The sequence below is a fragment of the Tenrec ecaudatus genome, chromosome 2 (genome assembly GCF_050624435.1).
Source record: "Tenrec ecaudatus isolate mTenEca1 chromosome 2, mTenEca1.hap1, whole genome shotgun sequence".
Lineage (NCBI taxonomy): Eukaryota > Metazoa > Chordata > Mammalia > Afrosoricida > Tenrecidae > Tenrec > Tenrec ecaudatus.
The window spans coordinates 30,191,923-30,218,399 of record NC_134531.1 but is presented as its reverse complement, the minus strand read 5'-3'; the positions used below and the strand labels follow the sequence as shown (position 1 = coordinate 30,218,399).

General features: G+C 48.7%; 1 protein-coding gene across 6 annotated transcripts in view; it reads left to right on the top strand.

Moving 5' to 3' along the window:
* Positions 1-26,477, top strand: part of DROSHA (drosha ribonuclease III) — a 147,961-nt gene that overhangs the window by 109,310 nt on the left and 12,174 nt on the right. For all 6 annotated transcript variants that reach the window (XM_075540894.1, XM_075540898.1, XM_075540897.1 and 3 more), the window contains 4 exons: positions 4,381-4,451; positions 10,929-10,973; positions 12,823-12,980; positions 14,075-14,180. In XM_075540894.1, coding sequence (XP_075397009.1) covers positions 4,381-4,451; positions 10,929-10,973; positions 12,823-12,980; positions 14,075-14,180 — 380 coding nt within the window. The remainder of the gene's footprint in view (positions 1-4,380; positions 4,452-10,928; positions 10,974-12,822; positions 12,981-14,074; positions 14,181-26,477) is intronic.

The following is a 26,477-nucleotide window of genomic DNA, read 5'->3' as shown; positions in this document are numbered from 1 at the left end:
TTTACAATTAAATGTTACAGTAGCTTGGCAATTTCTTGGTTTGTTTCTTTTTCCAGGTAAATTTTTCATAGGCCTTTGTGCTTATCATTTGTGTCCCTTCCTTTGAGAATGACAGTAAAGGCCTGCCGTTTTCCTTTTCCCACGCTAATGGTGATAGCAAGAGGTGTGTAATAGTTGCCCCAGGTCTTTTCCCTGAGATGTCTGTTGCTCGCAGGTAGGTCTCATTCCGAGTGTCCCCTGGGAGCTCTGTGGCCTTTGTACACAACGCTTCGGACAGACAGTGTTCTGGTTGGTGCCAGAGTCGGAGCCGGGATTCAACTCCCAGCTCCTTCCCTTGACATCGCTGTGTCTTTGGCCAATTCCTGAGCCTCGTTCAGTCCCAGCTTCCCCATCTAAGAGAGGCAGATGGTGTCTCCGCCCCCAGAGCGGTAGTAAGCATTTTAATATGCAATTTTGACAGCATTCAATTTCCAATTCCACTCCTATCAGTTGCCAGCCAATTTCCTTAAATCCTCCCCCAAATCACTCAAGACAAGCTCAAATTCTATATTACTTTTAAAAAACAAAACAAAAACCTCTCCTCCTCCCTGCAGTGGCCCAAGAGGGTGACTGACGATCAGAATGAGAAATGCATTGCGTGTAACCGGCTCCCAAGCCGTATCTCCTTCTCATTTTATCATTACTGATACAACCAGAAGTATTCAATGTTTTGAGTCCTGATTACTTAAGTTTCTGAAAGTTTTTTTTTTTTGAAAATAGCCTTCCTAAAGACAGTGTAAAATACAGGTTCAAGAAAATGCACCTGCCTTATTGATGGCGCTGGGCGTGGGGCTTTGCTTCCGTCGCAGGGTGTGCAGTCACCAGCTATGAGAGCTGGCTCAGCAGCAGCCAGCAGCAGCAGTAGCTCCAACTCAGGGACTCCTGGCACCCAGTTCACACGTGACTCCAGTGCCAGTGTGACTAAAGCTGTTCTGTCCAGAGCACTTACTGATTATTTCATGTCGAAGAGAAAGGCCACCCTTTTTTTGATGCGCAAGTCTTCATTGACCTCCCCTGAGGTGTGGCCTTCAGCTGATTGGCTTTACATGCCTGGACGTTTTGGGCCAAAATCACAGAGACAGGAAATGCAGCAGCATTCTCCCTACGATCAAGTGATTTGTGCATAGATCCCTGCCACAGGAGCCACGTGGAGGCCCTTCATGGCAGCTCACACGTGCCCTTTCTCAAAGAAGACATTTACATGTCAGTGCATTGACGGTTTTAGCTTCGCCTAATCTGTATTACAAAGTAAGTCACTGTTGTCCTTAAATGTCACCAGTCAGCTCCCATTGACAGCGACCCTCTGCACAACCAAACAAAACCCTATCCGATCGGGAGTCATCCTCCCCCTTGGTCCTCTGCCTGAGTCCATTGTGTTAGTCCATCTCATTGAGAGCCTTCCTCCTTTCCACCACCTCTCCTCTTTGCCAAACACGATGCCCTCCTCCTGGGGGCACTGGTCTTTCCTGACACATGTCCAAACTATATAAGATGAAGTCTTACCATCGTGCCTCTAAAGAGTACTCTGGCCTTATTTCTTCCAATAAAGATGGGTCTGTCCTTCGAGCAGTCCATGGTACTGTCAGTATTCTTCTCAGAGCCACAATTCCAATGCACCGCCCGACTTTCACACACATATGACGCAGTGGAGAACACCACCTTAGTCCTCAAGCCGGCACTCTTACTCTGCAATACTCTAAAGACATCTTGTGCAGCAGATGTGCAATATCAACGATACTTTTCAATCGTTTGGGCATTCTATTGCATCGTATTTCTTTGGAATGGGCACAAATAAGGATTTCTTCCAGTGATTTGGCCAGGTAACTGTCTTCCGATTTCCCCGACAGACGGGTGAGTGCTTCCAGTGCTTCTTCAGCTTGCTGAGACCTTTCAATGGGTATTCCATCCGTTCCTGGAGCCTTGTTGTTGGCGATGGATTCAGTGCAGCTTGACCTTCTCCCTTCAACACTTGGTTCTTGCTCATTTGCTGCCTCAAGTAGTTCTTTCTGGTACATTGACTGTGTACTCTTTCCATCATCTCTGGATGCTTCTGCTTCATTCAGTAGAATTTTTCAAAATTGCAACTCAAGGCCTGCATCGTTTCAGATCTGCTGTGCACGTCCTTCCCGTTTGGTTTTCGAAGTCCTTTGACATTTCATTGTGCGATTTGGCTTTGTCTTCTGGAGCTGCTCTCTGAAATGTTCTTTAGCTTCTTGACTTCATCCTTCCCTCCGTTTGCTCTGGCTGCTCCCTGATTGGGAGCAAGTTGCAGAGTGTCTTCTGACGTCCGCTTTGAGCTTTTCTTTCTTTCCTGTCTTTTTGATGACCTTTTTCTTCCTGCGTGGTGGTCTGGATGCCCTCCCACAGGTCATCAGGCCTTGCCATTAGTGGCCAACGCATCAAATCTGCTCTTCAGATGCTCTTGAAATTCGGGTGGGATAGGCGCTCGGCTGTGTCCTGGCTCTCCTGGACTTGCTTTACTTTTCTTCAGCTTTAGCCTCCACTTACAGATGAGCAATTGATGGTCTGCACCACAGTGGAACCCTGGTCTGGTTTTAACTGCTGATACTGAGCTTCTCCATCATTTCTGCCCACAGATGTAGTCAATTTGATTCCTGTGTATTCCATCTGGGGAAGGGTATGTGTGTGCCTTTTGTGTTGTTGAAAAAACTATTTGCTATGAATAAGTTGTTGGCTTTGCAAAATTCTATCACGCTGTCTCCAGCTTCATTTCCATCACCAAGACCATATTTTCCAATTACTGTTCCTTCCTCTTTGTTTCCAACTTTTGCATTTCCATCACCAATAACTATCAATGGATCTTGATTGCATGTTTGATCAATTTCCAACTGAAGTCCTTGGTAGATTTCCTTGTCACTAGCTTTTGTGGTTGATGCATAAATTTGAATAATAGTTGTATTGGTTGGATTTCCTTGAAGGCCCATAGATGTACTGATCACAGACAGCACTGTACGTCATGATGGATTTAGCAAGATCCTTGCTGACAACGAATGCCAGGCCATTCCTCTTGATTGTGTTATTTCCGGAAGTAAATCATAGGGTTTTCTGATTCACAATGGCCAATACCAGTCCATTTCAGCTCATGAATGCCTAGGGTATTGATCTTCATGTACTTCATTTTGTTTGGACCTCTTCCAACTTTCCTACATTCGCTCTTCTCACATTTCAAGTTCCGGTCGTTAGAAGATGTTTTCAGCTGCTTCTCGTTACCCTTGAGACGGGCCCCTTCAGCAAATGAGGATTTCCAAGGCCGTAACCGACTCACATCACCATGGCCAACGCCCTCCAAGAAATCGGTTTGGTCACATTTCGAGTACCCTCATACTGCGGGGCTCATCTGCCAGCAGCAGTATTTTTGGCAATGTCCCATTTCCTTGGTCTAGCCTTTCAGTATTTGACACCGCTTGAAGCCATGCATGCGATTTCAGTGCCTCCTTCCCAAGTGGGAAGCCAAGTTCTCCATCGTTTCTGTTCTTAGTCTGGAAGCTCCTGTTCACTTTGAGGGACATTGCTGGCATTTGAAACACCAGTGGCATCGCTTCCACCATCACAGCAACACACAAGCCTCCGCCGTACGACAAGCTGACAGAGCATTGGTGGTCTTGGGCAGTAGATTTTTTTTACCGATTTCAACACTGCTTGACTGCTGCTTCCATGAGCATTGATTGTGGATCCAAGTAAGACAAAATGCTTGACAACTTCATTTCTCCACTTATCCTGGTGGTACTTCTTGGTCCAGTTGTAAGGATTTTTGTCTTCTTCACACTGAGTGGTAATCCATACTGAAGGCTGCAGTCTTTGATCCTCCCATCAGTAAGTGTTTGAAGTCCTCACTTTCAGCATAGAAGGTTGTGGAATTTGCCGATCACCACAGGTTGCTAGTAAGCCTTCTTCCAATCCAGATGCCACACTCTTCTCCATATAATCCCAGCTGTTCTGATGACTTGCTCAGCATATAGATTGAACAAGTATGGTGAGAGGACACAACCCTGAGACACAGCTGCCCTAATTTTAAACCTTGTAATATTCAGAACCTATTCTGTTCATACAGCTGCCTCTTGATTTATGTACAAGTCCTGCAGGAGAGCAGAGAAGTGGTCTGGAATTCCCATTCTTCTCAAGGTGATCCACGGTTTCTTATGGGCCGCATAGTCAGGGGTCTTGGCATAGTCAGTAAAACCCCAAACAGTACCTCTGCAACTGTTGATTCTGCTCTGGTTCATTTTGCGTCTGCCTGTGGGTTTTTGGCTTGCCTTTTCGCATTTTCTAGAAAGTTAATTTCTTCTGAGCATTAATGCAGCCTCTCTTCCTGTCATCTAGGAGCTGTGTACCTGGAGGGAAGCCTGGAGGAAGCCAAGCAGCTGTTTGGACGTCTGCTCTTTAATGATCAGGTACTTAACCCTGAGCCAGTGACGTTTTCTCATTTTAATATCATGGCGGGGGATCTCATTTCAACTAGCCCTTGCATCCTGAAGAGACCAGCGAGAAACCAAATGTCTGTCCATGTAACGAAGAAGAATTCCAAGTACTCGCGGTCACTTGACAATGGAATCGGAATGTTAACTTGCTGCTGGCCCAGGTGCACTCATTGCAGCATGCTGCTGGCTGGTCTCGAGCTGACTCCTGTTCCTGCTGAGGTTCGTTGATGCCGCTCCCCAGCCTGAAAGTAGCACAGGCGTTTACAGGAGCTGCCGACAAGGGATAGTTCTGGCCTGAAGTAGCTGGTCAGCAAATTGTTAAAGAAGCCTTTGCCTCAGTTAATCATATTTTAGTGTTTTTTGATCAGGGGGTATGAAGTATTCCTGGAATTCAGTTTCTTGTCATACCAGAAGAAATACTTGGTTTTGGAAGACATAAGGTATCACAAAAGAATTTTATTAAGAAACCCCTAAAGAGGAAGAAAATCCTTCCATGCCAGCATAGCTGGTTGCCATGTTTTCTTCCTTCCCACATGAGTACTCAGCCTTTGAAGAGTTCATACAGTGCAAATTCTGGAGAACTTTCCCCGCAGTAACAAGAGGTGCCGGGAAATGTAGTCCCAAGATAGTATCACCGATCCCATGCATATACTGTCTAAATATCCGCCTTCCCTTCCTTGCTCTGTTGAAGCTCGATGGCCTTTAGGCATTTCTCCTAAGGATGGGTTTTCTACCTTTATTTTTATACCTGATTCAGAGTATCGACCCTAAATCAATAAATGTGTGTTGATGTAGAAAGCCAGTTCCCCGGACGTGTTCACTAGGGTTCATTCCGACAGGTAGAGTGTGGAAGTGCTCAGCCAAGTGTACTTTCAGGAAAAGCCCAAAAGAAACAGCCGCCTTGTTAGCTAAAACAGCGTCCTAAGCTATTATTATTGCTCAAGATACCTTTGGAACCCTGCATGTAATCAAGTATCCTTGAGACTCTTTGTACACAAACAAGCCCATTTCACATTAAAGGGCGAGGCAGCTCTCTTCCAAATTGAAATGTTATTGCCATTGAGTGAAACAGCCCTCCCGGCGCAGGAAAGCGCACAGGAAGCCCGGTTCTGAGCCTCGGTGAAACCTCAGCTTAAGTGGCTGTCAGATGTGATTACTCTTATTACTTAGGACGGTTAAGACATCAAGGGATCAATGGGCTTGAGAAACGCGAGGTGGGCAATGTCTGTACCTGAGGATTCATGAAGCCAAGCGATGGTTTGGGTGTGTGCGACTCTCCTTCCCACGGGGGAGTGTGTCCCCGGAGCAGCCAGCCACGTCCCCACCTGGCCTGCACAGATAGGCAAGTGTGCAGCTTGATCTGTCTGCAGCAGATGGCATGTATTTTAAGACATTTTCCCAAGTCCTAAAATAATCTGTTTTGGCTTTTATCTTTTGTTGGCAATTTCAGCCACTTTTTTAAAAACCAGACTTTATTCCTTCGATCTTGCTTCCCAGCCCCTCACTCACCACCCAGCTCCCCGGCCCCAACCTCGCCTCACCCCTCTTCTGAGCTCGCGCACTGACTGCCCTTAGCCGCTCTGGGTGCCAGCTTTCCTGAATGACAGGCAGCCTTCCACTTTGTGTTCTTAATTGCATCGGAGTTTTTATTAAGATTTTCTTTCTTTCCTCTCCTTTAACGGCTTCTTTCCCTCCTGTCTACTCCGCAAGCTTATCTTGTATTTCCAGTACCTCAGTGCAGGGCCGCCAAGTACAGGATTTAATGCGTATTTGTTCAAAGAAGGGCATGAACAGAGTACGAGATGAGACAGCAGACTGAGCTCTCTTCCAAAGGGGGTGGAAGCGATTCAGAATTCGGTTCAGTGTGTCTTTTGTGAAATACAACAGGGCACAGTAACGGCAGGTCTTCCCACATCAACGTTTCCAAGTCTGAGAGCGCTGTGCTGGGTCACAGCTCAGCGTTCGCAATAGGAGACCCATTGGCTGGCCCATCGTATTTTTAATTTATTTTTTTTGCATAATGGCACTGTGAAAGCCCAACGAGCCAGAGGCAACCAGGACCAACCTACAGCGGTCACCTCAGATTCATTGACTCATGCAGCAAGGGAGATGACGCGACACCCCTTCCCCCCACCCCCTGCAGGGAGGACGCCAAGCCCTATCAGGCCTGGGCTCGTGCCTTCTGATTGCCACATGGGCTGGCCAAGCAGGCAGCACATCTTGCTCATGAGAACAGTGGGATTCATTTGGAGCTGGGCTTCATCATGAAGCAAGGGCAGGTCAGCAACTGAGTGCGTCCAGCCATCTCTGTAATGGAGGGGAGGAATGGTGTCGCCGGGCAGGGCAGCATGGGACCAACCTCCCAGTCACTCTGAGAGGGGCTCCTTGGGGGCATTGTGCAGCCACTGAGTGACCTGGAGGGACACATTGTTTCCTCTCCACAAGGCAGCTGGCCGTGCCTCTGCCCGCCCTCACGCCTGGCGAGCAGCAGGCTGGTCTCACCCGCCCAGCCTGAGGCACACCTTACTCTTTCAGTCCCCAGACACCTCCTACTCGCTCAGGAAGGTAGCTGTTCGGTACTTTAGATCACAGCCCTTCCTGGTTTACCCAGTGCACTTGTATCTGTTTTCCCCCGGGTGATCTCAATGAACTCCTTTCTTAGAAAGAGCTGCTTGCTACGGAATTGACCTGTGGTCCACAGGGTTTGCCCTGGCCGTCTTTCCGGAAGTAGATCCCCAGACCTTGCGTCCAGGCACCTCAGTGTGGGCTGAAGCTGCCAACTGTTTGGTCAGCAGCCAAGCAGGTCAGCTCAGCTGTTTGCAGTGTCAGTGATTCCCTTAGAAAGATAAGGCATATAATCATGTGTTCTTTGCTGTTTCCCATGTCCCAGTCACCACACACATGCACCCACCCTGTGGTCATATGCTCCGCCTTTTGAAGATAGGCCTTTCTCTGGTGGTCCGGACCCCTGTTTTTTCTTCCCCCTTTTGTTTTTCCAGTTGCTTCTGGGCATTTCCACCTGGAAAACAAAAGAAAAAAACCTAACCTCTCTGCCGTAGACTCAGTTCTCTAGGAGAGGGTAGAACTGGCCCTGTGGGATTCCGAGGCGGTAACCCTTCAGGAGTAAAAGGCCTCGTCTCTCTCCTGGAGTGACTGGTGGGTTTGAATGACTCTTAAGATGATCACCCAGCTTGGAACGACTCCACCAGGCGCTGCACGGGCTCCTGTGTCCAAGCTAGCTGAAACTTGAACCCATCACTTTCCCTCCACAAACAATTCTTCTCCCTTACTTGTATCTTATAAACCAGAATCCTTGGGGTTCTTATTTACATCCCTAAGTCTCCTCCCCAAGTCCATTCACTGCTATCACGTCAATTCTGACTCATATCTGCCGCCTGGGCCAGACCAGAACTGATGCCTGTGGTTTCCGAGACCTTTACAGAAGCAGAAAGCCTCATTTTACTGCCTCAGAGCCACTGGTAGGTTTGAACCGCTGACCTTGTGATTAACAACCCTATGTATAGTTAGACCACCAGGGCTCCTATCCATTCAGTTGCAAAATCCTTTCAGGCCTGTCCCTAATCTCTCTTGAATGGGTCGCCCTGGGCCATCTTCCTGCTTTACTCTTGGTCCTCCTCATCTCCCATTTGTACTCCTTCACTGGTTGCCAGTCCACAGCCCTTTGGCCCAATGTTCACACTGCATTTAGCATTCTCTTTTTAATGTGATTTGATTGTGGCCTTTCATGCTTGAAATCGCTCTCTGATCTATTTCTCTTCTACCAAAAATCTAGACTGCACAGCCGAGCATGTAATCGTTTTTTGTAGCCTGGCTCCTATAAGACTGGCTTTCCCAGTCCCCTTTCCGCTGAGCCCCTTCACAGCCTTGTGTGTGTGGTGAAGAGAGAACAAAACTCAGTGACTCCACGGTTCCTGCACCCAAGTTCATGACCTTGTATGGCCAACTATCCCCTGGTCGCCCTGCTCTTGATTCTCATCTGCTGTTGATTTGCAATCTTTCCCTCCTTTTTCAGGGAACATCCGAAGAATCACTTCATTTTTGAAGCTTTTATCTGAATCCCCAAGCGGAAGTTTCCTAGCACTTAGTATAGATCACGATTGCAGGGGGTATCCCAGCTTAAGATACTTTGTTTCACTCCTTTGAGGCAGGCCGACCTCAGGAAAGGCATGGGGTCCCTCTTAGTAACCCATGACAGAATAGGTATTACATAAAGGTTGTGTGAGTGAGGCCAGCCATTCCTCGCACATGTTTCAGTAAAGCGGGAAGCAGAACCCTTTCTCAAAGGCTGAAGCTTCACTCCTGTGTAGGGAATGAACAGCAGGGGCAAGAAGGAAGCGATAGGCATTGTAATTCATGTCACGCAGATTTCAAAAGAGAGAGATGCTTGAATTGGTCAGAAAAAATGCCTATAAGATACCTTAAAAGCAGTGTTCAATTACCCAATAAGCAAGGTAGGCACAGGCTTACTTCCTAAACTGGAGTGAACAATTTCTCCTCATCAAAGATTCTGCTCTAGAGCTGGCCTGCATCCGTCTCTCTCGTACCCTACCCGCTCAGCCCCTGCCTGCGGTGTCAGTCCCTCTTCAGATTTACAAGCCTGGCAGACAGAGGTCTCAGCAAGTGAGGTAAGCACAGGTTGGCGTGGCTTACTAATTTGTAGTGAACTGTTTCACGTGTCTTTTACCACATGGGAAATTGCTCTCACCTGCTTTTCAACCACATGTGAAAGTGTTCACTGCAGATCAGCAAGCACAGATAAGCCTGTGCTTACCTTGCTTCTGCCTAAAAGAATATAGGCAAAAAGCAAATAAAGTATTTTCAGACACAAATTATACAAGAACAGTTTTTGTTTTTACTTTACCACCCGTACATCACAAGTAATAATAAACTTTCCTCATAACCCCCTACAAAAGCTTTTTAAAAGTAAATTCTCCCCGATTTAAAATTTTAAAAAATAATTATAAACCCAACAGTATGGCCAGAGTCAGGCAGAGGCTCCACGGAGTCTAAAGAGAAGGCCCACATGGTTATCCCGAATATTTGCTAATTGTAACTGCTTCTCAACTCAAATCAGTGGGTTAAGTAATAGACTGGAGGTTTCCCATAAAGTCCATTCATTGATATTTCATGCAAATGCCTAAAAGGACTCATGATTGAAGTGTGGCCCCATAAAGGTGAGAGCATGTCCACTAGGTAGCAGTCTCCATTCCTGTCTTAACACAGAGGCTCTCACGACGGTGACTTGATTCCTAAATTTAAGGATAGTGTGGATACGTTTTCCTTACAAAAGGTGTGGGGCAGGGTTTATTGGTGCAGGGGGAAGGAACGCGAGCTTATCTTGGGCACACGGAAGAATTACGACCAGTTGAGATGCAGAAGCAGCTAGGTCCCCGCTGCAAATAAACTCCTTTTGCCGCTTTTGCTAGCTCGAGCTAGGGCTTCCTCCCTCCAGCTGCCCAGTGCAGCAGGGACCTAGCGGATTCCCTTTGGACGCTGGGTCCCCGCTGTGCTGGGCAGCGGAGGAGGGAGGAAGCCTTAGCTCGAGCTAGCAAATAAACTCCTTTTGCCGCATTTGCATCTCAACTGGTCGTAATTCTTCCGTGTGCCCAAGGTAAGCTGCCCAAGGTAAGCTCGCGTTCCTTTCCCGAATCTAACAAAGGCACAGTTGATGCCTATTTCTGGGGAATGGTGAGCTAAGAGATTCATTTAAAACAGCTGCTCTTAATCCAATGTATTGAACCGAAGTCAAATTCAACTCCCATCCAGTCAATGCCAACTCATAGTGACCCTAAGGACAGGGTAGAACTGCCCCTGTGAGTTTCCAAGACTGACTCCTTATAGGAGTAGGAAGCCCTGGTTTCCTCCCGATGAGTGGCTGGTGGTTTCAAACTGCTAACCTTGGGATTAGCATCCCAAAGCGTAATCATTATGCCCTGTGCCACCAGGGTTCCAATGTATCAGCTTACCTAAATAGAGTTGGTAGTTTTCATTTATACAGTGTCTTTGACTTCTTGGGAATGGGGTTGGTTTTCTCCCCCACCCCCAAGCTTAATAGTATAATTACGATGACTATAAGTCGTTTGATTGAGGTGCCTATCATGTTGCCTGGGCTGCTAACTCAAGGCCAGCAGTTCGAACCTACCAGCTGTTCCTGGGAGAAAGATGGTGCTCTGCTCTACCGCAGAGCAGAAACCCACGGGCACTTGTACTGTGCCCTGCGGGTTGATTCCACGGCTCTGAAATGTTTATAGGCCTTTCGAGTGGCGAAGACACTTTTAAAAATAATCGTGTGCTAGCTCTATTGAATTTGCAGTAAGTGGAGTCAGCATCTGAGATCGTCCAGTATTTCAAATAGTGACATTTTATTTAGTGCTCTCCAGTATGTTAAATGGTCCCCTCAGGCATTAAAGGCATCCCTCCGTTTTCCAGGACCTGCGAGAAGTCTGGCTCAATTATCCTCTCCACCCACTCCAAGTAAGTGTGACCTTCCTGTCTGTCTGTCTGCGGGAGTCTCACAGCTCCCGGTGGCTTGTTTCTTCTGTTGTCCTCGCCCCCTCCCCCTCCCTTTAGTGTCCTTGGACTCCTTCAGGGCATTACCGCTCCCTATGGGGCTGGATCTGGACAGCTTGAACCCGTCATGTAAACACTTGTGTTGTGTTTACTCAGCCTGGGCTTGGACAGAGCCACCCGCGTCCTCATCACGGTTAAAGCTGCTTGCCTAGTGCGGCCCAGAGAAACGGGACAGTGGAAGCGTAGGAAGGAGCCCTGATTGCTGATGGTTACTGTTCCAGGGAAAAATATGGAAACCAAGTCTGGGCTTATTGAAAAAGCAGAGCAGGGACTCAAACAGCATGGTCACCCGTAACCGCAAGGTCGCTGTGAGTCTGGATTGACCGGGTGGCTGGCAGTGAGCTTTTGGAGTTTGGGGACTTAGACTTTGAAAGCCTTGACTCAAGGTTTTCGTGTACGTTAGAATGGGGGCGCCTCTAAAGGGCCGTGGGAAAATGGAATGGAAAGCTCATGGGGTTCATGGAATGGAAAGATCATGGGGTCCTCCGAGCCTGTGTGCACACACTGTCCAGCTGGATTAGTGACGCTCACTTCCATCCAGGGGATTGCGACTCCTGGCTTCCCTCTTCAGCCGGCGTCCACCTGCCCTGGAGGGTTCCCGAGACTAGTCATTGCCTTTCTTCTGCGGGGCAGCTGGTGGGTTACAACCACCGATTTTGGATCAGCAGCCCAATGGTAAACCCGCTGATCCCCGGGCTCCTCTTACGTGTATCATGCATACTATTTTCTGTGTATATAAAATATATACACATAGCTTTATAAGAATAATCATCAGAGGCTAAATTCTCAGTAGTGATTGGCATTAACTCAGTACACTGTAAACTTTTAGTTCAAAAAAGAATCATTTCCATTTCCCCTTAAAGTTGCTTGAAGACGGTCATGTTAACGATACTCTCCTTCATCGCTCTGTCCCTTGTTCCCTGGGCTGTGCTGCTTAAACTTTCCCACTTCTGGTCCCTGTTGGCCTGAGAAATTACATCATAGGCAAGTGCTGCCGGAATCACCTCGGATTCACGATGCGCTAGATTTCAAATGAACTTTGGGATGCTGGCGTCCCCCTATACCTTTTTATTGCTGCCATATTGTTCCTGCCCCATGCGTTCTTATTTCCACCTCGAGTCTCGGCCCACCATTTAAACAGCCTTGCTCAGGAATACCTACTTTTAGAATAAGCCCCAGTGCCAGCTGATTCCAATTTAATGACACTCATTTGCCAGATTGTTTGGTCCCCACAAGACAGCCAAAGAATGCTTCTCAGAGCAGCAGCATCTGAATTTGCTGGAAATTTGTCAGAAAGGCAGCTTCTCAGAGGTTCCACTTCAGACCTACAGAACCAAGAGCTCCGGGGAGCGCCCCAGGTATCTGTGTGGAACAAGCCCCTCACACCTTCTGATGAACGCTAGCACTTGGGAGTCCTGCTTTAGCAGATAGATATATTTTCCAGCAGCTGTTCTGCAGTTTGCATCTTCCTCGGAGATTTAGTATAATACTCGGAATTTTGAACTACCTGTGTACAGTACTTGGCCCTGAAATTTGATAGAAGATTGGAAAATGTTATTTGAGAGTTCTTTAAATAGTAGGTTTGTTTGCCATTGTAAGAGATGAGAGAGACGCTTCCGTGCCTTATTGGCATTTGAGAACTTCTGCCCACGGGAAAGGAATTTTACAAAACGCTTTCTATCCTAAAATCGGGCATTTCCAACGTAGCTAAAACAGTACCACCTGATTTGTGTTTATTTCTGTTTTTCTCTAGCTGCAAGAGCCGAACACGGACCGGCAGCTCATCGAGACTTCTCCAGTTCTACAGAAACTGACTGAGTTTGAAGATGCTATTGGAGTCATCTTCACTCATGTGAGACTTCTGGCCCGAGCCTTCACCTTGAGAACTGTGGGATTTAACCATCTGACCCTGTGAGTTAGACAGACTGTCATAGCCCCAGTGTGGCCCCGTAGACAAGGCCAGCCCAACCCTCTGCTACTTGCCCTTGGAAGCATTGCACAGCTCCAGGGCCGCCCCAGTGGGAGCCGGATGAGCAGCCAGGCACTGTGTGGACCAGCGGGGATGCTGTTGGAAGTCCGGTTGGCACCAGCAGAGGGGAAATGTGGAGGGAGGAGGAAGTAAACACATATCCTGTAAAGGGACAGATGTTAAATGTTCCCAGTGGGTGGGGCCAATGGTCTCTTGCAAACATTCAACGTTGCTGTAGGAGCACAGACGCTCAGTGTAAATGACGGAGGAGGACTTGGTGTCAATAAGACTTCATTTATAAAAACCACTGGCAGCTGTATCTGGCCTTTTGATTCCTGCTATAAGTGCAGGGTTCAAAGTTCAACTAGTAAAATAATTTAGAGTTTAGCTAAATGTTTATTTCACTGTTGTTTTTTTTATTTTAATTTTTTTGGCTCTTCCAAAGTTGCCTATTTACAACTCTCCAAATTTAAAGTAGGATAGGTTTTTAAAGTGTCTTTAAACTGGATTCCAGGTTTGAGTGATGACGTATATATTCCAATCGAAAAGTATAGCTTTAACAAAGATTTGTTTTACTATAAGTTTATTATTCCTGTTTGTATTAAAGACCCTCCTCAGTGTGTAACCAGGTACTGATCACCAATCTTTATCTTAAACCAGAAAACCCAACTCCATCTCCTCACGTCAATCCCCACTCACTGGGGCCCTGTAGGACAGTGTAGAACTGCCCCTTTGGGTTTCCCGCCCTGCAGATCTTTGTAGGAGCAGAAAGCCTTCTCTCTCTCCCACCCAGTGCTGGGCGGGTTCAAACTGCTGACCTTCCAGTTAGCAGCCCAACCCTCTTGTTTGATTCTCAAATCGTGCTCTCTGTACTCTTCTTTGAAGCTCAGCCTTCAATGGAAGTGCAGATCTCCTCTCCATTGAGGGAAGGTGAAAAATGGTGCTTAGATGATGCCTGTTTAAAGAGCCCCGGGGTTTGTTTGTTGTAATTCACGCATACTTACTGATCGATTCACGTTGATGTTACTCTTTTCAGGGGCCACAACCAGAGGATGGAATTTCTAGGTGACTCCATAATGCAGCTGGTCGCTACAGAGTACTTGTTCATCCATTTCCCAGACCATCACGAAGGGCACTTAACTGTGAGTGTGGGACGACTGCTGATAATATATAGCAACGAGGAGAAGAGCAAAGTCTGTATTTATACAGCAGTTGACTCAGCGCTTGGTGGCTTTAGCAAAGCATAAGCTTTGTTCATTTCAGTTTGCAAGTTCGTCGCAAAGCGGCATGTGATAGGAACTCCTTACCTTATGCTCCTTCATCTAATCATCACCTGCTCTGAAAGACGCAGAGCTAGATGGGGCGAGAAGGGGCACGATACCACCATTGAGACAGCTGGAGAGCAAGAAAGACAGACATTAAGCTAGGCCTCATTGGAGGGAGCAAAGATGAGATGGCATCAAGTCGATCCATGGAAGTTTAAAAATGTTGCAGAAGAGATGAAAAGGGTGAAGTTACTGTAGATCCTTACCTGAATATAAGTAGCTGTATACCAGTAACTTATAAATAACTATATCTGTATTTCTTTTGATGTACGTATACACATAAGGATGTCTTAAAAGAATAAAGTAAGTATATAAGTGACCGCCTTGGAAATCCACAGGGGCAGTTCTACACTCTCCTTTAGAGCTGTGGTTCTCAACCATCCTAATGCCACGACCCTTTAATACCGTTCTTCATAAAATCATTTTCGTTGCTACTTCATAATTGTAATTTTGCTACTGTTATGAATCGGTCGACCCCCGTGAAAGGGTCGTTCGACCCCCCCCCCCAAGGGGTCGCGACCCACAGGTTGAGAACTGCTGCTCTGGAGTCACTGCGTTGGCACCAGCTCGATGGCGGTGAGTTTGGTTTGGGTGTTTGGCACACTGCAGACCGTGCTAACTATCATAAGGAGGCTTGGTAAATTGCTGCAGTAAGTGTTGCCCTAGCCGAGGAGTTTCAAGAAGACTGGATGTGAGGGTGTTTGCCCTGGGTCTTAGCGAGGGGTAGGATTTGACTGTTGGAAGTGGGTTAGTGCTGCACACGTTGAGACGGCAGAAACAAGGCCACCACTGAGTGAAAAGGGAGTAGGGCGCGAGGGGCAGCCGTGACTCACTTTGACTTGAGCCTGATGGGGTGGAAAGCGTTTTAAAGAAGAGGTTTGATTTATGAACTAAGTGGAATGGTCCCCTTTTCTCCCGGGTTTATTTCCTTTTACAAAAGTTTATTGAGCTTTCTTGTCTGCGGCGAACTGTTTTTACTCTGTGAGATCGATCACTAATATAACTGGAATGGTGATCAGAACGTATCTGGAAAGCCGTCATGATGATCTCTCAAGGCACGAGGAGTAGCCTTTGAGAAGCCCCGCGAGAACTTGGCTTGGAGGCAGCAGCCCACGCTTCACTGGGCGAAGAAAAGGAGCAGTACTCCACTGGAAGGTGCCCTGGTAGCAAGGACTTGTTCTTTATTGGGTTTCAAGCAAGTAATAAGGGTCTGTCAGACTCTGCATCTCTGTCATTTTTATGCATGGTTTGCTCTGAATGGGATTGGATTTTACATCTGTGAGGATGAATATTGGAGATCGTGTAGATGAGACAGAAATATCGGGAATAGGAGGGATATGGTGAGTTGACTGTCCAGATCTGATTTATTTTTCCAGTGGGATTTCTAAGCCAAACAAAATGTGGTCCTTCATTCATTCCTACAACAGATACTTAATGCACTCCCACTGTGTACTGCACATCAAATGTGCGTGATTACTGTCGGGTTTATGGGGAAAGTGGTTTTTCTTCTGGAGTTAAAATTAAGTTCTTAAGACATAGAGGATTTTAAACATCTGCCCCTGTGAGTTAAAAACATTCATGTGCTATCAGTGTGACCACTTAGATAATGTCAGAGGCTGGGTTTTCTAAAGAACTAAAACCAGTGAAGCTTATGTATGTTTTAAGATTACGGAGAACTTAAGGGAATGGCTCATGTTGTTGTAGAAGCAGCAAGACTAAGTCTGAGTAGGTTCCAAGGCCCTGGGTCAGAGGTTAGGCTGCAGGCTTCTCCTGACCCCTTAGCCTGGAGCTGACGAACTCAAGATGGTCAGGAAGACAACGGGCTAGTGGCTGTAGGGGTGAATGACTCCAAGGTCAGATGGTAGGCCACCAACAAAGCCCCATGATAGTCAGGCAATAGAGCAGGCCATTGACTCAAGTCCAAAGAAGAGACTTGAGGTTAATGAGCCAGATGCAGGATCCAGACCCAACAAAAATCAGGCAAGCAGTGTCCACATGTATTGGAAGCAAGCCACCCCCACACCCCGAGGAAACTGCCTTTCAGTTGATTGTATCATGGCTGTCATCTGAGTGGTGTTGTCTCCTGCATTAATCTTACAACTGATGAGCTGCTCACAGCAGATCCCACTGTGGACGTGATTACAATATGTTAGGTCACCTCATGGGGGAGTAACTTCACTGCCAAACCTCTGAGAATCCTGGCCCAACCAAGTTGACCCCAAACCTACCTGTCTCAGATGGCCAAGTGTAAGTGAGCGTCTTAATGTTAGGTAAATAGACTGCTGCTGTTAAGTCAGCTCTTACTCCTCAACCTTCTGTACACAGAAGAGAATGTTAACCTATCCCGCAGTGTCCTCAGGCTTGCTGGCCTGCTTGAGCCCATCATAGCCGATGCTGAGCCGGTCCATCTCACCGAGGCTCTCCCTCACCCACACCGGCCTCACAGTGGTGGTCTGTCTCCACCAATCGATCCCTCCTGATGAGAGTCCAAAGCCAAGCGGGTTAGACAATGCTCACTCACTCTCTTATTTGACCCATAAGGTTTTCACTGACCAATTTTTGGTTATAGAGCGCCATGACTTTCTTCCTAGTCCGTCTTAATCTTAGTTAGTTCTGCCAGCCCCTGTCTATCATGGCTCAAATACTAGTCACCTAGCTTCCGGTTGCACACACTTCACCATGGTGCAGTAATCTGGAGGCGGGGCAGCGGCGGCACTCTGCGTGCTCATCCGTGTCTTCCATTAAGGAACAGATTTCATAGGTGTCGAGAGTATCTCTTTTGGGGGTGAAGAACCTTTTTTGGATATTTATGACATCATTCTCGCTCCATCCTGGTCAAATATTTAATTAACTCGCCTTAATTGTGGCTTAATGTGTGGCTGGAACTACTTCTCCTTGATGAGGCGTGTGATGTTAGCTGGTATTGATGATTTCATGCCCGCTAGCCAGATGTTCCCTACTCCTGATCTAGTTTATCTGAAAAAAATGGCCAAATCACACTAAATAGCTTAAATAATTCATCATTTTACATATATATATGACACTACGTAGTGCTACATATTTTTAAGGAGAGAGATTAGCCACTGTTTAGAATAAGCACATTTAATCCCCTTACCCCGCCGTGCCCCATCCCCTGCCAAATGATGTCTGCTGTGGGAACTTGTGGAAATGGGATGCCGTACATCAGTATTTCCCCAAAGTGGGTGATACTGCCCCCTGGGGGTGCTGGGGTGATCCAGGGAGGCTGCAGAAGTAGAGACCGAGACTTTATCCTGGAATTGTGGGCTACAGCATGAAAGATTTTCATGACCATTGAGTGCTGAGTCATTTTTTTTTTCCCGAAAAGGTGGTAGTAGGCCACCTTTGTTCCAGGTGCACACGTGTGCTGCCTCTCCGCAGCCCCCACCTCTGCTCAGGCACACTGCTTTCCTCCCAGCCACTAAACAGACAACGAAACCCCAGACTGCTGGGGTCTAAGTAAATGTGAAACCAGGCAGTGCTGGAGGCCCTCGTTCTGTGTTCTCTCCAGACTTAACTGCAGTGTCAGAAGGACAGCTAGTCCAAGTGTGCCCCTGGGCCTCACTGTCTTATAATGAGCGTGTTTACCTCGGCTATTGGGCTCTTTAGGTGATAGAATTATGATTGCTGTTGTTAGGTGCTATTGGTCACAGTGATCCTGTGCACAGCAGGGTAAATCACTGTGCAGCCCGGCCCCACCCTCACAGTCGTTGCTGTGTTGCAGGCGCTGTGTTCAAGTTCTGTCTGAGCAGCCTTCTGGAATTTCTATCTTTGCAGTGTTGCTTGGATCCCCACTGTTGGCTGCCTCTGCATGGTCAGTAAAGCACAGTTGAACGTTTTCCTAGTGTTCCTTGGTCTTAGCCAACCTCCATCTGACGCCAGCAGTGATTTCCTTGATTTCATGTCCTCTTCTGAATCTGCCTCCGATGGCTGATGGTTCTGTTGATGTGCTGCCACAACCACTTTTTGTTTCACTATCTAGAGCCAACTTCGACTTGGATGTGAGATTGACGTTGTTCGATAGTGTCCACGTCCTGTCGAGTCACTTTTCTATGCAACAGGGGTAAATACGGCTCTCTCTTAATTGGCTGGCCTGGCAGATGTCTTCAGGTCTCTTGGCTCAGGCGAGTGAGTGCTCATAGCAGCGCGTGTGTTTGGCGAAACTTCTCAATTGGCATACCACCGGCCCTTATGTGTCTCATCCTTGGCAAAAGGAGCCCTGGGGTACAGTGGGTTGAGCATTGAGCTTATCTGCCAGGTCAGTAGTTCAAAGCAACAGTCCCTCTGGGGAATCAAGGCAAGTTAATTTGCTTCCATAAAAATGTACAGCCTTGGAAACGGTGCAGCAACTTTACTCTGTGGGCGCCAGCGTATTCGAATAACCTTGACGCAGTGGGGGTTGTGGGTTTGTTATTGTCTCTAGTGTGGTTTGAATTTCTTCTTTCAGTACCACCAGTTCGTGTGTGTGTGTGTGTGTGTGTGTGTGTGTGTGTGTACGTACTGGAGGAAGGTTTACAGAGCAGATGATCAGTTTTATATTTAGCAGTTTGTACACATTTTGTCCAACTCATCCATTGGCATCCCCTCAGTGCTCTGTGGTCCGACTTCTCTCTGTGTTACCTGTTTCCATTCGTCCATCTTTTCTGATATTCTGAGCTTTGCTTGCCTCCTCTTACCAGACTATAAAGTCCATGAGGGAAAGACTGGCCTGTTTGTTTTCATTTCTGATTCCTCCCTTCCTGACATCCTAGTGCTCAGCAACTGTGATCTGAAGGACAGATTATCAGGCTCAGCATTCTTCTGTTCTTTGACAGGCACTCCAGAGCTTACCAAGGCCCTTGGTGGCCTGACCCTCGTGCCCAATCTCACGCCACACAGTCTACTCCTCCTGGCGTTCCTCCGCCAAAGCCGGCTTTGCGCTTCTCCAAGGCCGCTCCTACCACGGGGTCTCCGTGCTTCCCCACGGTAGCCTTCCTCTTGTGTGTCTGGTTATGGCTGCCTCATTACATGGTTCCCGAATGCAGGGAAACTTTCCCCGACAGCGCACATGGGCACCCTCCAGAATCAAAGTCCCTGTGGTGTCTGGTAAAGTCATGAAAGCATGAGGTCTTTGCAGTTAGCGCAGCCCCAGAGGATGGCGCAGCATGGGACAGTGTTTCGTTCTGTGTGTCCAGGGTCTCTGAGTCAGAGCCGACTACTCAACACCAAGCACCAGGTCCGATAGCCGCTCACCTGTTAGTTCCTCGCACTGTGGTGGCTTGCATGTGTTGTGATGCTGGAAGGCACACTGCCTGTAACATTTAGACTTCACTGGAAGCTTCCCGGCTGAGACCGATTAGGAAGAGGGACGCAGTCATCTCCTTCTGACAAACATGGGCCTGTGAGAAGCAGTGTACCTGGCCATGGAGCATCATCCGATCAAATGCAGAAGAAGGGCTCCCCTCCCCTGCAGTTCAGAAGGCACTCACGCTGTGCCAGGAAAGAGCTGCTGCTGCTTGGAAGAGAGTCGGACTGCGTGCTGCAGATGAGGAGATGCTTTGCAAAGAGAGGAGAGGAAGTGGCACGGAAGGGAAGTGTAGCACGTTGCTGTACATGTTGAGGAGAAGCTGAAAGCTTTCTGAGCATCCGAGGATCAGAATTAAGGCGTTCCGGTAGGGTAGGGGTATAAACAGTGGGCTGACCCATCAGCCACTCTACCGGAGAAAGATGGGGTTTTCTGCTCCCACAAAGATCCAGTCCCCGATGTCCTAGGGAACAGTTCTACTCTGTCCTAGAGGCTTGCTGCAAATCGTAGTCAACTTGATGGCAGCGAGTGTAAGGATTAATGTAAAATTTGTGATGTATTACTTACTGCAGGTGTCAGGAGGGTGGGGTGGCCAATTAAACCTTACTGTGTGTAACAGCACACAACTACTACGTGTCTCCATGCATAGTGTAGGGTCACTCCTTTATCAGGGCTAAGGGGGTTTTCCCTTTCGGAGTGATCCTTGGGAAAAGTCTAATTTTTTGTCCCAGGTGGATAATGAGTTAGAATTGGGATGCAGACGAGAGAAGCTTGAGTTCATAGGCTGAAGTTTTGGCTCCCTCGGACTAAGGCTGCCCCGGGAATCAGGGCTGTCTGCGAACTTCTGAGAGCAAGGATTGGCTCGGGCCACCCTTGAAGACATCAGCCACACAGGCGTTTCCTCCTGCTGCTGCTCTTCTCCCTGGGCCTTCCCTGTGTGCTCCTGAGCTCGGTAGATCCGCGAGGCCCGGCTGTGGTGTGTGCCAGCAGAAGGAGGCGCAGAGAGCTGTGTGTGCGAGAGGCATGGTGGAGAGGATGGGTAAACAGGATGGGGACTGGCGGGGCAGCCCCTCCCTGCTGCCTGCTGCTCACTCTAACCAGTGCCCGAGCTGAAGGAGCTCTCGGAGGACATGGATCCCACAGCCTCCCTCGGGAACCTGTTCCACAATTTCTCCATCACCGGCGTCACGCGCCCCTTCCCATCTGACCTGGATTCCTCCTGCGAGCATTTGCATAGCTTTTCTTTCGCTATCATGGGAAATGCAGACCATCTGGCTCCCACTCCTTGCGTAATAGACCTGTGTGGCACTTCACTGTCATTTTTAACAATGTATTCTGCTGTCATGCCCCGTTCTCATGTTAAACTCTTCGCAGCCATAAATCACAGCCTGTGGAGTGTACACTAGGTGGCCCTCTTTGGTTACTCATGCCCTGCAGCTGTGGTTCCCTGCACAGCGTCCAGAGTGAGTGATGAGTGGGATGGAAGGGAAAGTGTTCGCCCTTGCGCGCGCGCGTGTGTGTGTGTGAGAGAGAGAGAGAGAGAGACCAGTAAACCTTTTTCTTCTTAATATTTAAGTTCAAACTAATTGTGTGGCGGTGTCATTTACATTGTCACATGCCTGTGTCCCTCCATCCCTTTCCACTCCGTTCCCGGGAGCCTTCATTTCAAATGCGAAGGGGGTTTCAAAAAGTTTGCTGAAAACGGACATGAAAAGATCATGGAATTTGTCCGTGAACTTTTTTGACTCCCCCACATGGAACCACGTTCCTTTTGTTGTTGTTGTTGTTGTTGTTATTGTTAGGGGCTACTGAGTCCGTTACAGCTGACAGCCACCGTGTCCAACAGGTGGACCCCCTCCCCAGCCCTGCGCCGTCCTCGCATGGCCGTGGGGCTCACTGTTGCTGCCACCGCGTCGTCAGCCTGTCTTGCTGAGGGTTTCCCTTCTTTTCATGGACCCACTTACCAAGCATGACACCTTTCCCCGGGGACTGGTCCCTCCCGATAACATGTCCACAGTACGAGAGGCGCTGCCCGGCCCGCCTGGCTTCCGAGGAGCATTCTGGCTGCATCCCTCCGAGCCGAGCCGCAGGGGTTTGTTCTTCCGGCAGTCCATGTTACTTTCACTGCTCCTCGCCAGCCCGGAAACTCAAGGCACCCGTTCTTCCCCAGCTTTCTCTGTCCAGTCCGACGTTGCCCTTTTTAGGGGATTTAAAGAGAGGAGAAGTGTTGAGGGCAGGTGAACAAAGACAAAAACAAAGTCAAGCCCGCTGCCAGCAAGTCGATTCCGACTCACGGTGACTCTAACGAGGATTTTTGCGGCTGTAAATCTTTACAAGAAGGCCTCGTCTTTCTCAGAAAGTGGCTGGTGGTGGGTTTGAGTCTGTGGCCTGTAGCTAGGCCACCAGTGATGCCGCAGCGTCGTTTAGCATGTGGCCACTTGGAGGACAGCAAGTGAGCTGGAATTCAAATTATATTGCACTGAAAACAAAACAGCTGGAGCAATTCTTGGGCCCTCTAGAGGCCTTTCCCTATTCATGAAGAGCAAGCACATCTCACCTGAGAGGAAGATGGGACTGTTGACCCCAGGGGCTAGCACTTCTGCGCTGATTCCGTGCCGGCCATTGTACTAGTTGAACACCTCTTTCTCGAATTCCTCACGCCCGCCCTTTGAGGTGGAAACGGCCTTCTCTATTTGACAGATGTGGAAACTGAGGCCCAGAGGCAGTAACCGTCTGGGGCCACACAGCCAGGCAATGCTTGCAGCCCCATTTGAACCCAGCCTGCTGGGCGCTGCATGTTTTCAATGAATTTATTTTGTGACTACATCACACCGCTTTTGAAACAGACTAATAACTCATGTTCAATTGAGTACTGAATGCTGGTTTTCTAGATTTCGGCTTTAAAAAAAGTTAAAAGCAGACATTGCCCTTTGTAGAAATCGCACTGTGTGGTGTCAATATCTGTGGACTTGACAGCGCACATCTTGCCCCACTGAAGTCACCAATAGGATCTTCTCACAATTAAGTTATCTGGCCACTGCCCTCCTTTGAAGCCGTTGTTGTAATTCGAACAATTTTTAAGTTTTGTTAACATAATTTGCATATCCTATAACTCAGTGGTTTAAACTACTGAAAAGAGTTGCAGTCATTGCTGCAGTTAATTTTAGAACACATACCTTCCTTGTTGTACTCATCATCGTTCGCTTTCCATTTCCCCAGCCTCCCCTGCCTTCACCCCAAAAACTGTCCACCCGGTGACTGTCTCTATAGACTGACCTCCCTGGTCAGTTTCGTAGACAGGAAAGCCTACAGAAAACAAGCCCAACAACAAGAACCAGACAAATCTCCACTGAACAGAAAGCAGACCCTGAGAACAACGCAAACCAATTGTCAAAGGGCCGAAAGGGAGAGGTAGCGATACGGAGTTACACTGAATGTCTGCATTAGGCCATCTGTCTGAGAGTGAGGGTGTGTGTGTGCTTGGTCGGTGTCTTCGGAAGCCTACGGGGTGCTGCCCCCTCGACGGGCTGAAGCACAGGCTCCTCCACGCCACCTGCAAGCGCTCTGCTAGGAGACCCTGGCGCTGCTCTCCTTTCCTTCCCCACATCACCCGAAATCCCTCTTTCCCCACCGGATACCCGGGGTGCAGCTGCGAGTGCCAGGGAACCTGAGTGCCGGCCCCCACAACCACGTGAGCCATTGCCCTGGTGGCTGGGGAGCCCCCGGAACTTGAGGGTGGACTCTCGGGGGAAGGGTGGTGGCTTATGTTGGGATGATGGAGCCGGGTAGCATTTTGGAATAGTTGGACATCTGGGGCATCTTTAACGGCAAGCTCATTGGAACAACCTTGGGCTGGGCTTTGCCAGGCTGCCCCCCGCCGCGGCCACGCAGCTCCACGCAGGGGTCGTCGTACCCACCCATAGCACTGCCTCACGGCACCCTGCTTTTGCCGCAACGGTGACCTCCTTCCGGAAGACACTTCCCTGCCCCTTTCCCGCTGACCGACTCGGGTGATTTTCCAGTTCTGCTTCCACCTTCCTCAGAATCCACCTTTACAGATTTTGTACATGCCTGTGTGTGAAGTTAGATCTCTAGAAATTCAAGTTCTGTGGCTCATAGAAGCGGCCTTTCTAAGACAGCCCGGCCCAGGAGCCACTGGGGTGTCCTGGAGGCTTGCTCGGCGCTCTCAGGGGTCCTTTCTAAAGGGCCGGGGTCTAGAAGGCCACTGGGCTGTCACTGTGGCTGCCCCGGGACCTTTCGATGACGTGTGTGTGTGGGGCGGGGGGGGCACTCTCCAGACCGCAGCTGGCGCCAGGCACCTGGTAGCAGTCTGTAACAGTACACAAAGCACTGCAAAGGCAGCATTTCGCTTGTGTGTGATTGGAGAACTAGGCCCTGTAGCCTAGGAGCCTGGTGGACACTTGTTAAAGTGCTCCGCCCTTGACCGCCAGGTTAAAACCACCAGCCTCTCTGGGAGAAAGACGTGCTGTCAGCACCCACAAGGATGGACATCCTGAGACCCTCTGAGGCAGTCCTGCTCTCGCCAGTAGGGTGGCCGTCAGTCAGAACGGGCTGATGACAGAGGGGTTGGTTTTGGCTTATAGCCAAGTTAACACGCAAAATCACCCAAAATAACTCTCCTGTCCTACCTTAGCCTCTCCTGAGAGGCTGACTCCTTCCTTGCCATGATTCCAAGCCCCAAAAGATCTTGTCCTTCCAGCTCAAGCATTCCAGATTCCTCAGTATGAGGCTAGTGAATTGCTGGGCTCCTTATTGGCCGGGCCTTCTTTTTACCTTATACATCAGGCATTTTTTAACTTTGAGCTTCTCTGTGGGTATTAATTCTGTTGAAACGCCGCACTGAGGAAATGATGGAGCCGGGGGAAAAGAGGAGGACGGGAGCAGAGACAAGTCAAGAGTAATCGTCTGAAATCCCACAGCAAGCATGGCTTATGAAGATCAAGTTGTATTTCTGCTTCATGAATCATTGTCAGACAAATTAAGAACATATTGTTTCTTAGTTATCTATTGTCAAGGATGCAATATCAGGCGTTGAGAATAAATCTTGATTTTCATAAGCTTAGCTGACACCATGGCGCCATAAAGCATAAAACTTGCTTCTAATAAACAAAGTGCGATGTGGAACAGCAGGGCGCAGAATGCCAGCAAAACTCACTCGGAGCCTCCTCCTGCCCTTGCCCTGGCTTTAGAACTGCGTCGTGGCAGCGAGGAACTTTGCTTTTTCAATAGACCAAGGATTTGTGATGTCTGTTGTCAGAAAACTCCTCGCTGTGGGGGCATAGTCTCCCCCAGATCTTAGCGTCAGGGGTAACTACGTTCAGTTTGGGTTGGGGGAGTTCCATCCAGCTGGGGGCCTTTCCGTTAGACTTTTGTGTCTACCTTCCTCCCCCAGCCTTCCCTCCAGCTTCTCGGTATCGCAGGGTGACCCAATGGTGGTCCGAGGAGCATGGTGCTCCATCGAGTGTTTCACAGCTACTTTTGGGTAACAGGTTGCCAGAGCTTTCTAAAAGGTACCTCTAGGTCAGGGCTGGGGAACATCCGGCCCAGCGGCCAGGTAAGACCCAAGAAATCATAAATTCCAACTAACATCACATGCCTCACCAAAGAGAAGCCGGTTCAGCCAGTACGTGAGGGGTGGGTTAATTAAACGTTTGACCAGTTTTGCCCGAGAATGATGTTGTAAATATGCACATGGCCCTTGGCGGGGGAAAATGCCCCCCACCCCTGCTGTAGGTGAGCGCCTGCCTGTAGCCTCTCAGCTAACAGCCATTGCTGTGTTCACTCGGAACCAATACACCACCACCACCACCCCCCCCACCCCCCCCCCGCCCGGGGCTCCACCTTCATCTCGGTGCCCGCCAGCCCCACTCTTGTTCGCGGAGCGCCCTCTACAGTGGACTGAATGCAGTCATTCTCGGGGTGGGGGTGGGGGTGGGGTTTCCGGTTTCTACGGAATAGGTCGGAGAGCACAGTCTGAAACTCCTAGGGGAAACTTGGAGAGTCTGACGCTGCAATATGACTGTTGCCGTGTAATGTGGATCGTGCTAAGGGAGCCTCCGGGGATGTTGCTATGTCCAGTAGCCCAGGTCAGCCACCAGCAGAGCACAGCATGTCCGTCCTGAGGGCGTTGTGAGGACAGCCCTGTGTGTGCAGCTGCTCTGCGTATGGTGAGGGCGCTTCAAAACGCTTGTGGGAAAGCGGAACTGAAAGATAATGGGATGTTCCCACAAAACTTTCGGAGCAGCAACAAAGAAGGTGAATCTCAAAAATAATAATTAAAGCAAATAGACTATTGCAATCCTTAAATCACTCGAAGACTTCACTTCTTCCGATCCCACGGTAACCACGCCTGTGTCCTGAATCTTGAAGTTCTAGACTTACAAAAGTCAAAGGTTCCTTAGGAACGACTCTCCAGTAACAGCAGCCCGGATCTCTGTGCCCGGTGGGGATTGTGGGAACTGATGGCAGTGGGCACGGGGAGCGGTCAGGGGGACAGAAATGCACAAGGCTGTCCAGCCCCTCTATCGATACACTTCACACGTTTTCATTGCATGTGGATTACACATCAGTGAAATTAATTCTAAGATGTTCCTTCCTGTCATAACATTAAACTTCCAGAAGCTGTGATTTTTAACCCTTGAGCAGCAGCCCTTCCTAAAGGCCTCCCTAGTACTAAGCAAGGGAGCAAACCATTTACTTGTCAGGTTGGCAAGTCCAGAATAGCAGCAAAGTACCTGCAAGGAGAAGCCAGGAGCGTGCAGAGCACGTCCCTGCAGCACGAGGGTAATGCC